The sequence below is a fragment of the Arachis stenosperma genome, chromosome 4, assembly GCF_014773155.1.
Source record: "Arachis stenosperma cultivar V10309 chromosome 4, arast.V10309.gnm1.PFL2, whole genome shotgun sequence".
Lineage (NCBI taxonomy): Eukaryota > Viridiplantae > Streptophyta > Magnoliopsida > Fabales > Fabaceae > Arachis > Arachis stenosperma.
This window is the reverse complement of record NC_080380.1, coordinates 129,101,148-129,117,413: the sequence shown is the minus strand read 5'-3', so window position 1 is coordinate 129,117,413 and position 16,266 is coordinate 129,101,148. Positions and strand designations below refer to the sequence as shown.

The window sequence follows — 16,266 nt, the reverse complement described above, 5'->3', positions numbered from 1 at the left end:
AATGCATCTGCTTAGTATGCAGAGTGACAATCAAATAAGGGTTCTAACTCTACCAAACAGAAGTTTTTTAAGTTCATTGATGAAAGAAGAATGAATAATATTAAGATAAGAATTGCATCGAGAAAAGGACATAACAGTTTATTAATAGAATATATCTTTAAAGTTATTAAGGAATCAAATCGGAAACTCTGAGATCTATTATCAAGAATCATACATATCTGTTCTATGTATGTGACTGAGGTTTCAGTGTACTTATCAAAAGAGAAAATTCTTTTAACTTTACTCATATCGTTACTAACTGGAATTTTTTCAAATGGGACAACATGGTTTTAATCATATGATTGTCTGAATTTTGGCTAGTAACAACCAAGATGGTCAATTCTCAATGTGGCAACTCCAACCATGGATTGCCTGGAGCTTGTGAGAGAGTTGCTTGAACCCTAAATAAAGGCCAAAAGTGAGAGGAGATTGACCAGGCAGGAGGTAAAAATTCTCTCAAGTTTCAACAATGAGCAAGCACTTATATGATTTAAGTTAATCTGCTTTACAGGCATTCATTAGAAATCCTTGAAATTACATAGGTGGTTGAGAGGGTTTATGCAAACTATTACGTAATATATATACTCTTGGACGGAAAATCTTCATTTCTTCTCATCTATATTGATCCTAACTAATGTACAGTTTATAGCATTTGTTATAATGTAACCTCCTGTTTGTAAATGGAGAATCAGTTAACAATTTCTTAATCCATTTTCACAGAGAAGCCTACTTTTGGACTGTGAAACTCAAATAGAAAGTCTTCTGACTACAGTTTTTAAGAGCTCATCAACAGGTTTAACTGAGCATTTTGGTCCATTCATCCTGTTCTGCAGCACCAGCTCTGTATCCTGCCATACATGTCTACGGCAGTCTTCATGATGTACTATCTCTAGATGCTCAAACTGATGCTCTTTTAGCCGCATTTATTCATGAATAAGATTCAGCACTATCCTTGAACAGCAAACTTTGTATGAAGCTTGCTTTTCCATGGAAGTTGTATCCTTTCAGCTCCAACTTTTCTAAGGCCAATGAGTTAGATAATATAGTATACAAAGATTAAAATAACAGCTCATACAAAAGTAAAATTCCTTTCTGGATCGTTTATGCAATGGTAATACATTAAATAACCCTTTTTTCGTTTGTGTCAAGCACCACTGAGGGTTACCTAATGGATACCATCACCATCTCAACTGCATACCTAAAGATGAAAAACCTGTGTTTCTATAAGAAATGAAATTCAAGCATATATAAAGATCCACAGTCAGCATATATTTCCTAGGTATTCATCAAATTTCTTTACAGAAACTAATCAACAATACATTTTCGTTCCTATTTAGAAATGTTTCTTTATGGTACTAGTCAACAATATTTCTTCATCGTTTCTATTCTTAAACTATAGCCATATTTACTCCGAGCAATAATTTCTTTTGATTACTTAATAGAATTTCTGACATCTGTACTCCAATTTTCAGTTCAATTGACCTGACAAACATCACAGCACTGAGCTGTATAACCGGCTGAGAACTTTACTTTCTGCATGGCCAGTTGGCCACCATCTTGTCCACAGGCGCATGTGAACGGCACCTTGAGTCGTGGAATACAAGGTTTATCTAAGAAACTTCTCTGGCAGTGCACTTACAAGTACAATAGTGAACAGCATTTGAGGACACTCCTTTCTCATTACTCAAAGTTCCCAAAAATGGCATCTTATTGCCTATTTCTGTATTTCTTCAAGAAAAATGTCATCAAATTTCCACATTATGATATGGCTCCTATTCAATGTCTATCTCTATCTCTAATTTTATTCACTATGATAGGTGAATTGACATCACTTGGGTCATTGTCAACCTGGTTTCATCATATCCAAAGTAACGGCATAATTTATTACTGTCAGTCACCAATAATCCCCACAAGAACATGCGCCACCATCAAAATGGTGAAATCTATTGGAATCTCGCAAAACTATCTGCCGATTAACAATCTTTGATATATATTTGAAAGCAGTGTGACAGTCCCCACAAACCCGAAGGTTCTTCATTATCCTGATTGGTAATTCAGACTTGCGAGTGAGAACAAAAGCAATTGCCAACTTTTCACTATGATAGCTCAACAGCTCTTCTTTGTTTTCAAGTTCAACGTCATAGAGTGCGTATTTGCTTTCAGGCACATATCCAGCATCCCTTATTTTCTTCATTAGCTCCTTCAGTTTTTCGTAGATTTTATCTTTTTCCGGATGTGTTTGATCCCCAGCCACAAATACATGAACTTCATCCTTCATTGTCACCCAACTACACCCAGCTTCCTTCTTCACTGCAGCCTTCCTCATTGCCAGCCTTGCCTCCGCCACATCTCCCCACATCCCGCCAGCAGCATACATGTTCGAAAGCAGCACATAGTTCACAGCATTCTGGGGCTCTAGCTGAATAAGCATCTTGGCAGCCTTCCGTCCTAGCTCTGTATTTCGGCCATTTGTTCGACAACATGCTCCTAAAACTGTTCTCCAAATGAGAACATTAGGATCCATTGGCATTGTTTTGATAAAGTCATCTAGCCTGTTGACATCACCTGCTCGCCCAAGGAGGTCTGCCATACAAGAAAAGTGCTCTATTCGAGGTGCTAGTCCATATACTTCATTCATTGACTTGAAATGCTTAAGTCCTTCATCAACTAAACCTACATGACTACAAGCTGATAGGACCCCAACAAAGGTAACATGATCTGGCAATTGCCCTTGCTGTTTCATCTCTGTGAAAAGCTTTAAAGCCTTTTGTCCATGTCCATGACGTGCATAGCCTGATATCATTGAATTCCAAGAATACATGTTGCGCACAGGCATCAATTCAAAGAATCTTGACGCATAATCTATCTTTCCACACTTTGCATACATGTCAACTAGTGCACTACCTACAACAACATCAGTTTCTAAACAAGCTCTTATAGCACATGCATGGACTTCCATACCACGCTCTAAAGTTGCAACTGAAGCACATGCACTCAAAACAGTGGCAAGAGTGAAACCATCCAATCTTTGGCCCTCTTGCATCATGTGCGATACCAAATCCATGGCCTTGTGCAGGGTGTCATTGTGTATATATCCAGAAATCATGGAATTCCAACTGACTTCGTCTCTTCGTTCAGACATTCTGGAAAAGATAGTCTCACAGTCCTCCATCTGCCCAGACTTTCCGTAGAAAGCTAGCAGTGCATTCTCAATGGCATTGTCATCAGAAGCAGAATATTTTAATATCAAGGTATGGATTTGACGGCCCAATTCAAGAAGTGAAAGAGAAGAAACTGCTGCTAAAATATTTATAAATGTGACTCTATTAGGCCTCCACCCGGCTCGCAACATCTCCAGGAAATATTTTGTAGCCTCTGAAACAGATGTTTCTGAAGTTGCTAGTGCACCAATGAAAGAATTCCAAGAAATCTGATCATACTCTGGCATCTGAAAAAATACTTTCCGACACTCATTCATATAATCAGTTTCTGCATATAACGTAAGAATAGCATTTGAAACTGAAACATCCGAATCAAGCCCCAATTTAATCCCTTCACCATGTATCTGTCGTCCTAACATGATCCAACCCAGGCTTGCACAGGAACTCAAAGTGCTAATAACTGAGAAATTTGAGGGCACCATTCCATGTCTCCTCATTGTATTAAAACAGGCAACTGCTTCCTCAAATTGCTCATTATGGTCAAGGCCAGAGATCATAGAATTCCACGAGACAATATCTTTATTAGGCATGAGTTGAAAAATTGAGCAAGCATTATGGACGGCACCACATTTTGCATACAGATTAACAAGTGCATTTCCAATCGGAATCCAGAAATCAAATAATTCTCTGCGAATCAAATAAGCATGAACCTCTTGACCCTTTCTCTTGCCGTCATTCAAATTTGAGAATTCAGTTAAAGCACTTAGAAGAACCACATAAGATTCTGCGTTTATTTGAACCATATCTTTCATTTCCTTGAATATGTTAGCTGCTTCTTCACCCTGGTGCTGCCTTGTCAATCCAACCATTAACCCATTCATAGTCACTACATTCATATCACGCATCTGCCGAACAATTATTTTTGCCCATTCAGTTAAGCCGTATCTTGCAAAGCCATTGACTAATGCACTACCAACATACAAATCTTGTAGAAATCCGGATTTCTCAATCCTTGTTAAAATCTGCTCAAGCAAAATCAATCGACAGTCAAACACAGAGCATGCAGCAGTTACTAAGCTACAGAAGGTATATTCATTAGGCGTAAAGGTGAGCTCTGTGGCTTCCCTTTGCATGCTTGAAAATAGCTCAAAAGCAGAAGTTGGATCCCCCCTACGGCAATACACTGAAATAATAGAATTCCATGATGTGGAGTTCTTAATTTGTATTTCATCAAAAACACGGCGAGCATCATCAATGGAACCGGAGCAATTTGAATACATGGACATGAGCACATTAGACAAGATTATGTCTGAAGAAAATGGAGACTTAGAAATTAAGGCATGAATATCCATGCCGAGTTTAAGCCTAGTTGGACCTCCGTCTTGGCAAGCTCGAAGGGCACTACCAATGGCATAGTGATTTGGCATGAGGCCAGCAGAAATCATCTCTTTGAATAAAATACAAGCGTCATCAGGCATGCCATTTTGTGCATATCCTGAAATCAAACAAGACCAGGAAACAGCGTTCCTTTGAGGCATTTCAGCAAACAGCTTCCGTGCGCAAAACAAATTGCCAATTCTGACATAAATGTTGACAAGAGTATTGGACAGGAAAACATCACTGGAAAACCCAGTCTTGTATAACTGCAAATGGAGCTGATGCGCATCTCTCACGGAAGAAGAACTTTTGTATCGCTGGGCTAGCAAGTCATGATACTCCAAACTCAAAGGTGGGGAATTTAGTTGGTGGTGGGATAACTTGTCATGAAGCAACTTTTGTGGAGGTGGGAAGACAGTAACAGCATGCCTTGAATTGTAAAAGAGTCGCCTTTGGCAGCGTGGATATAAGGTACCGCCAAAACATCTCATGCTTTTGGCCACTCTACCGAGTCATCCTCTACTTCAAACGGGTTCTGGTGATCACCGAAAGGACTGATAGGTTAGAAACAAAAAAATGGCGGTAAAGAAATATAACCCCGCGGAAGGCGACGAAGCAAGAGACAACCCCGCGAGTTGCTTCTGCCGCCGGCGACGAGGAGCCCAGGGAAGGCCACAAGACATTGAGACGCCGGCGAGTGTGATGAGACGAGACTCAAGTGAGACTGAGAGGCAGAATCAATTCAGGCAGTGGCAGAATCGAGCAGAGACAACCACGCACGCTGCAATGCAGGCAGCAAAAACCACGCACAGCTCGAGCACTCACGGGCGGAGGGAGGCGCGGCGAGACGCGAGTAGCCGACGGAGGAGAGAGGCGAGACGCGAGCACACGACGCGGAGGATCCGGCGAGAGGCGCGGCAACGGTGGCGAGCATGCGGTGGCGGTAAACCGAGATTAGCTGAGAGAGAGAGAGAGAGAGAGAGAGAGAGACGAGGGTGGGGTAGCTTCAGAACTAGTTTTGTTTTTCCAAATAAAAAACTTCAAACCCCGTTCCCCAGTTTTCGCAAAACGCCAAAACCCAACAAAGTCAAATAGGTTCCCACCGATTTTGTACGTGTTTGTAATTCAGTTTACAAATTGATTTTACAAACTTAATAAAAAATAAATTTGTGTTAAAAGTAACTTACATAGTTGTCAGAACCGAACCGGTGATCGAACCGGTCAGGTCACTGGGTCACTGGGTCAGTGGTTCAACCGGTGGATCACTGGTTGAACCGGTTAACCCGGTCTCACATAAGTAAAATGTATAAAATAGCTAAAAACTTAAAAATTAAAAGTTAAAAAACATATCTCCAATAATATTTTAATAAACATTAAATCTCAAATTCTAAAAATAAGTAGTAATACGAGAATAAACATAAAATTTAGTACTATTAGTCTATTACATCATGAACAACTCAATTTAACATAATGAAAACAACAATTCATGGATTATATCCAAGGAGTAACTTCAAAGTCTGGAAATCTTTCTTCATCTGACAAATCTGGAGCTACATCCTGATTGGTTTCATTCTGATTTGCATTTTCCACAGAAGTATTATTAGCTTCACCATCATCTCGATCATCTTCCAGATTCAATTCATCTAGCATTTTAATAATGTTTCACAAATCATAATCAATAATACGGCAAAACATTTGGTTAAAGCATTACAAACTCATTCCTAACAACAACATACCCAAATCATCTAAAGTTGATTGAAGAGACATATTTGCAAGATCATTCCGTAAAGCATCAACTTCTTCAGGAGTTAAAAATGGTGGTGAATCTTCCATTATCCATTCCGAATGATCCTCAAATGAGAGATAATACACAACAATCCACTAAGGCACTAACTACTAAGAATAATATACAACAGCAACCAACAATGGATAATCAACAAACTGAACAGAAATAAAAAAATAAATCAAGAAATGAGAGATCAAACATCAAACAGAAAAACATGTGGTCTTGTTCATGTTCTCATCTGGACAGAAATCAACAATCTAAATTAAACAGAAATCAACAACCTAAAATTGTTCATGTTCTCATCTGGACAGAAATCAACAATCTAAATTAAACAGAAATCAACAACCTAAAATTATTTGAACAACCAACAATCTAAATTCTAACACAAATCAAACAGAACCAAGTAACCAACATACATAATCAATCTACAATAATCAATTAACTTCAAAAAATTTAAAAATTAAAAATACTTAGTTACTTACCTGGCTGGACGGCTGAACCCTGGAGCTGGAGGAATGGAGCGACGAGCAGAGACCAGACTAGAGAAGAGGGAGACCGGAGCGACGAGCAGAGACGCGGGTGACCGGAGCGACGAGCAGAGACGCGGGTGACCGGAGCGACGAGCAGAGAAGAGCGACGAGCAGTAGGCGACGATGGACCGTGGACGGGCTTCTGCCTTCTTGGCGGTGGTGAGTGGCGCACTGCTCTGGATGCGGTGGTGAGGTGAGTGCCGCGCTGGTTGAAGCTGAACGGGGCTGAGTGAGTGGCGCACTTCTCTATCTCTCAGCTCTCAGCTCTCATGGTGATGGTGCCATGGTGGTCTCTCAAAGCTTGGGAATGGGAAGGGGAAGTGTGAAAGTGAAACAGGGGATGGAGGCTAGGGTTACGGGGCTTACAAGCACTCAGCACTTCAGCAAGTTTTTTTTTTTATTTAATAAAGAAACGACGTCGTTTCCAGCATATGAAACAAAAAAAAAATTTTAATTTTCGAACCGGTCCGGGTTAAACGAAACCCGCCGGTTCACCGGTTCTGATCAAACCCGGCCGGTTCAATACGGGTCTTTCCGGTTCGATTCCTTGTCCGGTCAGATGACTCACCCGGACCGGTTATGGCACCGGTTCACCGGTTTTCCGGTCCGACCGGCCGGGTCGGTCCGGTTCTGACAACACTGGTAACTTATGTTCGGAGACAATGAGTAATAGCTCAAATGGCATAGTCTCCCCATACTCAATTAAGAGGTTGTGGGTTCGAGTTTCTTATCTTTGGTAAAAAAAAACTTATGTTCAGAAATTAATTTAGTTATGGAGGGGTTGTTGGTACTGGACGGTTGTATGGAGGGGAGGAGAGCTTTACATGCGTATGGTGTCAGTTCACAAATAAATTGGACGCAGGGACTTGCCAGAAGCAAATCGGACTGAGGGATTTGTAGTAATCATGCGGACCAAATTTTTCTTAACAAACAAAACGGACCATGCGATTAACTTCAAGGATTATAAAAATAAACTATCCGCATATACAAGTCGCAGGGTCCGATTTTCTTGTCTCCTCTCCATGCATAACAGACTCTCCGATTTGCTCAGGAAAAGCTGAAGGAGGAAATCGTTGGGTCCGATTTCTCATCAACAACTCTAACCAAAAAAGCTGTCCCACATATTGGTCTAACTCCTCTTTATCCCATAACCCAGCACAACACACCCACCACTTCCATAACTAAATTAATCGGCCAACTTATGTTTGGGAATTTTTATATTAAAATAAATTATACTAAAAAATATTATTTAAATTATATTATTTAAAATTATTTTTAGATAAAAAATTATTAAAAAAATATCAGTTTAAATAATTTTTTATATTATTCTATTATTTTATTTTGGATATTTGAATAGATCTCATTAATTAATTTTAGGTTCAATTATTCTGTTAATTTCTATAGTTTCGTAAAATATTTAATTAGGTTTTTATACTTTTTTTTTATTGAGTCATTTAATTGAGTTTTTACATTTTTTTTATTTAAATCTTTGCATTAATTTTTTTAGTTGGTCCCTGTACAATTAAGCCAATTATTATCAAGAAGGACCTAATTGAAAACAAAAAATATTGCAGGGACCAATTGAAAGAAAAAAAAGGATAATGACCTAATTAAAAATTTCGCAAAATTATAGAGACCAACAGAATAATTAAATCATAATTTTATAATAAAATTAATATTTACTTACTAAATTAAAGTAACATATAAAAGTTAACAATATATATTTTAATACATAAAAAATTAATAAATATTAGTACATATAAATAAAATAAAAAATATTTATTATATAAATAAAATAAATACAATAAAAAATAAAAATATAAAAGAGAGTACTATAAATTTGATAATGTCAAACAAAAAGAAAATGTTCTATAATTATTTTAGTATCGTTAGTACTCTTTAATTTACTATCATTTTAGATTATAAATTTTCATTATTTATGACTCTATTGTTACTTATAATTACTTTTTTTATTTATTTTATCTTTTTTGATGAAATTATAATTCATATTATACAAAATTTTGATAACAAACATATTATATAATAATTACAACTATAAATTTTACAAAGTCGAATAAAAAATAAAAAATTCATACAAAATGAAAATAAAGTACAGTAAAGAATAGAAAAAAAATACTCATACAAATAAAAAACAATAAAAATTACTTATCAAAGTTTAAATTTATTACAAAATTTTTGTTACCAATGTTCTATTTTTTGTAGTGGTTTAGAGGGTTTTGCCAAGTCACCATATTAGCATCGTGCTCGCCAGAGACATGTTCTGGCGAGTTTGGAGGCACGGTTGTCAAATTTTAAAATCTTTTAGACTATTTTGTCAATAACAAAAGTCAGGTACCATTTTACGCCAAAATCTTTTGAATACCGATTTAATATTTACCTCTTAATTTAAAAATTTCATTGGTTTAATCAAAATAAAATAATATATAAATTTATAAATAAATACACAAAATTATAAATATATTTTAATATGAATCTAAAAAATATATTAATAATTAAAATTATAACACCAATAATCTCATTTAAATATATAAATTGGTAATACAATAGCAAAATTAAATAATTTAAATATAAATATATTTTAATATAAATTTTAAAATATACAAATTAAAAATTTAATACCAACAAAGTCTCATAATTCTATATAAGTGCAATGTAAGAGTCAAATATTAAAAAAAAATCAAATATAAAAAATTAACATCAAAACTTACATATGAAAACAATTTGTTATTTATATATTACATATTATAAAATATGAAGAATAAACACAATAAAAATATTTGTCAGTATAAATGTATTTTAGTTTTTAATTATTTAATTTAAGAAATATATTCTATATGTTTTAAGTTTTAATAAATGATTTAAATTATGTAACTAATATGTACCCCACCATACTATGGAGTATGGACGCCAAGTCAGGAGATAAGGGTAGGATGTGATAGAGAGGGTATGGTTCATACTTCATACTTCAACAAAAGCTTCAAGAAATGGCAGCCAATGTGACTCTGTCCTCTCCTTTTCCCTGCAAAACCTCATTTCTCCCAAAATCACCATCATCACTTTCTCCACTTTTATATGCCCCTTTCTCCCACAGCAACACACCAAATGTTGTTGCTCTCAAAGTTCATGCAAAACTCGGTAACACTCGCTCAATTACTTTCCATATCTTTTTATGTAATCATACTGTCTTGTTCTCGTGTTGAGATGATAATTACTAATCAGGTGGTGGAGATGAAGAAGGCAAGAAAGGAGGGAAGAAGAAATTCATAACAAGGGATGAAGAGCCGCAACAGTAACATTTCGTATTTTCGTTTTCTTAATTTTGATGTGACATAGGCATAGGTTGATTGGTGTGAATAATGTATGTTTGCAGGTATTGGCAGACAGCAGGAGAAAGGGAAGGAGAGAATCCAATGAAGACACCGCTTCCTTACATCATCATCTTTGGTATGTCAACTCCTTTTGTGATCTTAGCCATTGCTTTTGCTAATGGTTGGATTAAGGTTCCTGTTCGGTGATACATCATACTCATACTCCTACCACTTGAGAACCCTCGGATCGTAAAATTAATAAGAGACTTCTCTATTAGATATTTTCATTCCTTTCTTATTGTAACAGATGAATCACACAAAGTGTTTGGATCGTTTATATGGATACTTTTGCTATTTGATTTACTCCTCTGTTGAATAGTTGATGACAGCTGATAGTATGTTATGATTTCAAATAGAAAGATAGGCGTTTATGCAAGACTGAAAAGATTAAGATAAAGTAAGTATACCCAGCACATAATGTAAGAGAGGAGTAGGTGCCGTTTAACCATTGCTGCCAATTCTAGAACATCAGATGAATATGTATTGTATTTGTATATAATATAAATAAATAAATAAATAAATAATATTCCCTTCAGATTGCTGAAGGCTCATTTCCTGTAGGAAGTGCTTTAACAATGGCATAAGCATTCCCAGTTGTCCCATGATCCTATAACAGCAACATCCCTGCTTACTGGGTGGTTCCAACTTCCAAGTAATATTCACACGTTTCAATCTCTCATATACCACTCTTTCTACGTATCTATCTTGCATTTCCCGCTGGGCCATGCACCACCAGTTACACTAGCTTAGCTTTGCTTTTTAATTTCATTTTCATACATCAACTAACTATCACAAAATTAAACATAACATAACTTATGGTGCGTGAAGATGGTTCAAGAACTTGTAGTGAGTAGAAGTAAAAGGCAGAGAAGAGAATTTGGAATAGAAATGAAATGTTGATTAATTATTAATATGTCTCAATTACAAAAGGGATGTATGCTTATATAGTATATGCAGAGGCATTACGTTACTGCTAAGTAATTATTCTTGTCTATACCCCCCTCCCCCTCAAACTAAGGGTGGGATTTGCATTGGAAGCACCCGTAGTTTGTTTATGAATTTAACGAATGAAGATTCAGGAAGAGGTTTTGTTAGTATATCTACAACTTGAGCATGTGATAGAATATAGAAAATGTGCAAACGCCCTTGCTTGACTTGATCTCTCACAAAATGAAGGTCCACTTCGAAATGACGAAATGCTTACTCCTGCTGTGCAAGACGGGATTAGCAGCTAAAAGAACAGCTCCAAGGTTATCACAAAACAATGTTGGAGCAACTGGGGATATCATTCTCAATTTAGAGAGCAGTTTTTGAATCCAAGCAAGTTCTGCTGTCGTGTCTGCCAAGCAACGATACCCAGCTTCAGTTGAAGAGCGACTCACAGCTTCTTGTTTTCTGCTACTCCAGAAGATAAGATTCGTGCTTAAGAAGATGCAATCTACATCTGCAAAGGCAAGAAGACAAAAATCAAAAGACTTAGTGAACTGAATTCCATGATTAACCTTACGTAATCAGAAGACTATGTCATCTACATATGCTAAGAGATAGATAGTTGATGAATTTGTGCGTCTAACTGTTAGGCAATAAAAATATATTATTATAAAAAAATTATGTTAAAAAATTAATTAATTATATGTTGGTATTTTCATATATGATATTTATTTTTAATTAGATTAAGTTATGTGATGGTTGATTTATTTGTTGAGGTTTTTCAAATAGTACCAAACAAAGAATGTGGAAACGGTTATACAAAGGCCATTCAAATTCAAATTGGCCGAAAAATGGGGTATTAAGTATAATTGTCAGTTGACATAGGAAGTTTATAAATAGGTCTTAGGTTAGTATTATAAAGGAGTTCAGTACTTCAGCTCTTTTGGAAAACACTTAGAAACCCAAAATGTTCTCGGCCTCTTGACATCATTGAATAAAAATTGGAAATCTTAAGTAATTTTTCTAAACTCAAACATTTGTAATTTGCTTTCTTCCAGCTTTTATTAATAAAAATTCTCTAATTTTATGTGTTCCTCTCTTTTACATTTATGTTTCTAATTTTTTATTTGTTTTAATTTTTGCAATTTACTTTGCCTTCGATACCTTGCATTGCTTTGTTTATTTGTTACTTTCATTCTTTTTAATTTTTTTTATTGACGCTACAATTGCGACATTGAGATACCCATATTTTCTTTTAAACATTAACAAAATTTGAGTAACATAAATTGGCACGCCCGGTGGGACATTGTCAATAGATTGTAGTTTGTCAAAAGAAAAAAAATCAAGAATTTTGAATTTATATATGGTTACGTAGTGGTAAGATTGTGTTTTCAGAGACTAAGAAATCAGCGTCAGTTGACATGTCAAATACATCTACAACATCATCTTCTACTTCCAGTGATGAGACTAGAGAAAATGAGTCCGAAAATTCTCCTGTAATTTCAAATGCAGAGCCTACCTTGCTATCAGTGAAGCATGATGACGTTGGCCATACCCATCCAGGGTTAAATGTAACTCACGTAAATACCGTAGGGTGGCCACCTTATGGCTTGCCACCGGGGTATGTCCCCCCATGGTGACACAAGGATTGCATGTACCACTCTACTCAACTTTTCAAAATCCTCTTTAACCAAATTCATATGGCATGTCAAATGTACCCATTTCTGCGGTGTCAGGTTCATATATATCACAACAAAATATTTCACATGCTATTAATATAGGAAATAACAGTGCATCTAATTCTACTACACCAACTGTTACTAGGGTAGAAAACTTCAGGCCTGTGTTTCCTGACATGTCAAGAGCAATGCCTGTTAATCAACTTAGTCAAATTGTCGGATCTTTAGCAAATATTAGGCAACAGATGGATGAAAGCCATCAAGATCTAGTAAACATGTTAACTCATCAAATAGTGACAGTTTTAAATCCTCTTTTAGAAAATACAAACACTAGAATTGAACAATTAAATAGGTAAGTTATTAGAATTGCTACTGTGGTAAATTTAGAAGAAAATGATAACCATAATTTAGAACTTGATAATGTCAATCAAAATGGTAGAGCAATTCCTAATTATGACATTCATATGCCTAGATATGGTCAAAGTTTCGATGATATATTAGAAATACTTAGGCAAAACAACTTAGGGGGCATTATAATCTAGCTAAAAATATCGAACAAGTTTTAAACCGTTTGGAATTTAATGTTGGTTGCTTAAATAGGCCATATTTTGTGTTTGCTTTTCCTGAATGTGTCCAACAAGCAGAGCTTCCAAGGGGTTAGAAAATTTTAAAATCCCTTAAAAATTTTCTGGAGAAGAAAATGAGTCTACAGTAGAGCATATTGCTCGATATACTGTTGAAATTGGGGAAGCAGCTTCTAATGAATATCTCAAGATGAGATATTTTCCTTTTTCTTTAACAAAAAATGCATTTACGTGGTTCTCCAACTTGAGACCAAATTTTATTCATTCTTGAACGCAATGAGAAAGAAATTTTCATGATCAATTTTTTTGAGGTGAATTGAAAGTTAGTCTTACAAATTTATTCTCTGTCAGACATGCAGAGGGAGAATCCATTGACACTTATTTAGCACGATTTAGAAACATGAGAAATAAGTGTTTTACTCTGATTTCAGAAATTGAAGTTATCAAAATAGCTACTAATGGGTTAGAAAGAAAATTGTTAATCAATACTTTAGATCTTTCCGAGTTAGTTGAGAGAGTAAGACAGATAGGGCAAATTAAGAAGGAAAAGGAGAATTTCAAAAAAGGTTCTAAAAAGGTTGCATATATTGATTGTTTTTCCGAGGTTTATATTGCTGAATTACGTGGGAGTCCTCCTTATGTATGCAAATCTTTGAAGCCTGTTAAAGAAAAAGAAAATTTTTTTCATACTCCAAAGTTGAAAATAAGACTTATTTTTTTGATATTTCTAAGGTAGATCAAATATTTGAGCTTTTATTAAAAGATAAGCAGCTTATTCTACCAGAAGAAAAAAAGATGCCTTCAGCTAATGAAATAAAGAATAAAAAAATTTATAAGGGATTTGATAATTACGTCCGTTTCAGGGATTTGATACGAAAAGTCATTGAGGAGGAAAGGTTAAAGTTTGAGGATAAAACTACTATGAAGGTGGACACTGAACCCATTTTCTGCTGCTTCAAATTATGTTGAGCCATTCAATTTGTCAGTCAACATGGTAGAAATTGACACCATAATGGCTAGTGCTCAAGATGAAAATAAAGATCTGAGAATTTTTTAGCAAGACAAGAAGCCAGTTTATTCTCGTCCTGGTGAGGATTTGTTAGATTCTTTGCTGAGAATTAAAGAATCTGACAGTACCATCGCTATGTGCCCAAAGTGCAGTGCTGTTTTTAACAAGGAAGCTACAAAAGAATTTGAAAAGTACAGAGTTGAAGAGAAGAAAAAAGTTGAGTTGAAAAAAAAATTGCTGAAAAAAGAATGAAACTAATGAACTAAAGCGAAAGATTGCTGAGAAAAAACAAAAATTGGATTGTCAGGCTTCTTTGAACAAGTGTGTCAACAATACTGGGATACAACTCGTCAACCAGAAGATGAAGACCGTAGTCATGATTGATGAAAAACTTGATGGATTTTCTTAAAAGATAAGAGTTCCTCCCACCAAAATTTCAAACAATAAATGGGTCCAGAATGTAAAAGATGTGCAGAATCAACCTAGTGCTTTCTCAAGAGGAAAAAACAAATGGGTGAGGCCTAGACCTTTTAAGCCCAGGTACTACGAGTTCCAGTTATATGGAGCATGAATCATGGACAAGATGGAGGTAGTGTATATATTCCAAAAAAATATATCTATTCCCTCAAAGCCAATTTATTCTTGTTATAATCCTAACATGCAGCAAGTTCCTAGTTATTCTTCTTGGCTAAATTGTCAAAATATTCCAAAGTATTCTTCTTTCATGACTTTTGAGCAAAAAGAGAATATGCCTGAGTATGTTCCTTTATATCCATACAAAGGGCATCGTGAAGATTTTTCTCCTCTGCCAACTATAGCTAAATCTGCAGAAATAAGCAATTCTTCTACTCACCCTAAATGCAATAAAAATGTAAAGAAGAATCTTGCTGAAAAGAAAGTAATGATTAAACACAAGAGAAAAGAATATGAAGATTTAATTACTGATAATTTTGACATTGGTTTGATCACAGCTTAGAAGCGATATTTGGTGTTAAGCAACCTATAGCTGTGGTGTCAATATTACCTGAGGAGTATAGTCAAGTTCGGGAAGTGGAATCATTAGAAGATGATTGTTATGATGTCTTTCCTAGAAGCGAATGCTGATAATGTGTGTACTTGAAAAGACTAAAAAATATTTGATCAGAAGTAGCATTGGGGTGACAGATTTTAATAGAAGGACATTTTCTGTTAGAGGTGTGTTTCTGCTGTTAATTGAGGTTGATTCTGTCAATAGGCTAACTCTGTTTGTTATTGTTCCTTTTAAGGCTGGTTTTAACTTATTTTTGGGACGTAATTGGATTCATAGGATGGGTGCTATTCCATCCACTCTACATCAAAAGTTGATTTTCTGGAATAAAGATAGGAGAGTGGAAGAAGTTCTTGCTGACAATAGTACATGTTATTATGATGAGATGCATGTGGAGTTCAGGATGTATAATCCTAGAGTTAAGCTACTAACGGTTAACACCGAGGCATTTAATTCTGAAAATATTGAGATGTTAAAAATAGATATGAATGGTTTTATTTTGGTTCCTAAGGCCAGGATGGATACGGCCTCAAGAGAGACTTAGATGATGAGTTTGACGAGCCAACTGGCTTAGCTGTCAGCCTATATATCAGACAGAGAAGGGTGCATTGACAGTGTGCCTTATGATTGTATATATGATGATGGTCCTTTAGGTTTTAAAAAAAATTAATACTGACATTGTGAAAAAGATTGAGGTGTAGGATCCTTTGGAGGAGGTAGATTGTAAGAACCCGAATTTTCATGAATAAAATAAT

General features: G+C 35.6%; 2 protein-coding genes across 2 annotated transcripts; one reads left to right on the top strand and one right to left on the bottom strand.

Annotated features, from left to right (window-relative positions):
* Window positions 1-731: 731 nt before the first annotated feature.
* Window positions 732-5,505, bottom strand: LOC130973827 (putative pentatricopeptide repeat-containing protein At5g09950). Its single transcript, XM_057898501.1, has one exon. It carries the CDS (start codon window positions 5,066-5,068, stop codon window positions 1,934-1,936), a length of 3,135 nt encoding a protein of 1,044 aa, XP_057754484.1. The 5' UTR covers window positions 5,069-5,505; the 3' UTR covers window positions 732-1,933.
* A 4,305-nt stretch (window positions 5,506-9,810) lies between these two features.
* Window positions 9,811-10,833, top strand: LOC130976477 (uncharacterized). The gene is made up of 3 exons (XM_057901349.1): window positions 9,811-10,049; window positions 10,134-10,203; window positions 10,285-10,833. The coding sequence occupies exons 1-3, from the start codon at window positions 9,899-9,901 to the stop codon at window positions 10,427-10,429; spliced, it is 366 nt and encodes a 121-aa protein (XP_057757332.1). The 5' UTR covers window positions 9,811-9,898; the 3' UTR covers window positions 10,430-10,833.
* The last annotated feature ends 5,433 nt before the right edge of the window (window positions 10,834-16,266 follow it).

What these genes read in the sequence shown, in the direction of transcription:
- LOC130976477 (XM_057901349.1), top strand. Translation starts at nt 9,899, where the DNA reads ATGGCAGCCAATGTGACTCTGTCCTCTCCTTTTCCCTGCAAAACCTCA. An exon ending in CAAAGTTCATGCAAAACTCG is followed by an intron (nt 10,050 to 10,133) that starts GTAACACTCGCT and finishes ATTACTAATCAG; the next exon opens with GTGGTGGAGATGAAGAAGGC. An exon ending in AGGGATGAAGAGCCGCAACA is followed by an intron (nt 10,204 to 10,284) that starts GTAACATTTCGT and finishes GTATGTTTGCAG; the next exon opens with GTATTGGCAGACAGCAGGAG.
- LOC130973827 (XM_057898501.1), bottom strand. Translation starts at nt 5,068, where the DNA reads ATGAGATGTTTTGGCGGTACCTTATATCCACGCTGCCAAAGGCGACTC.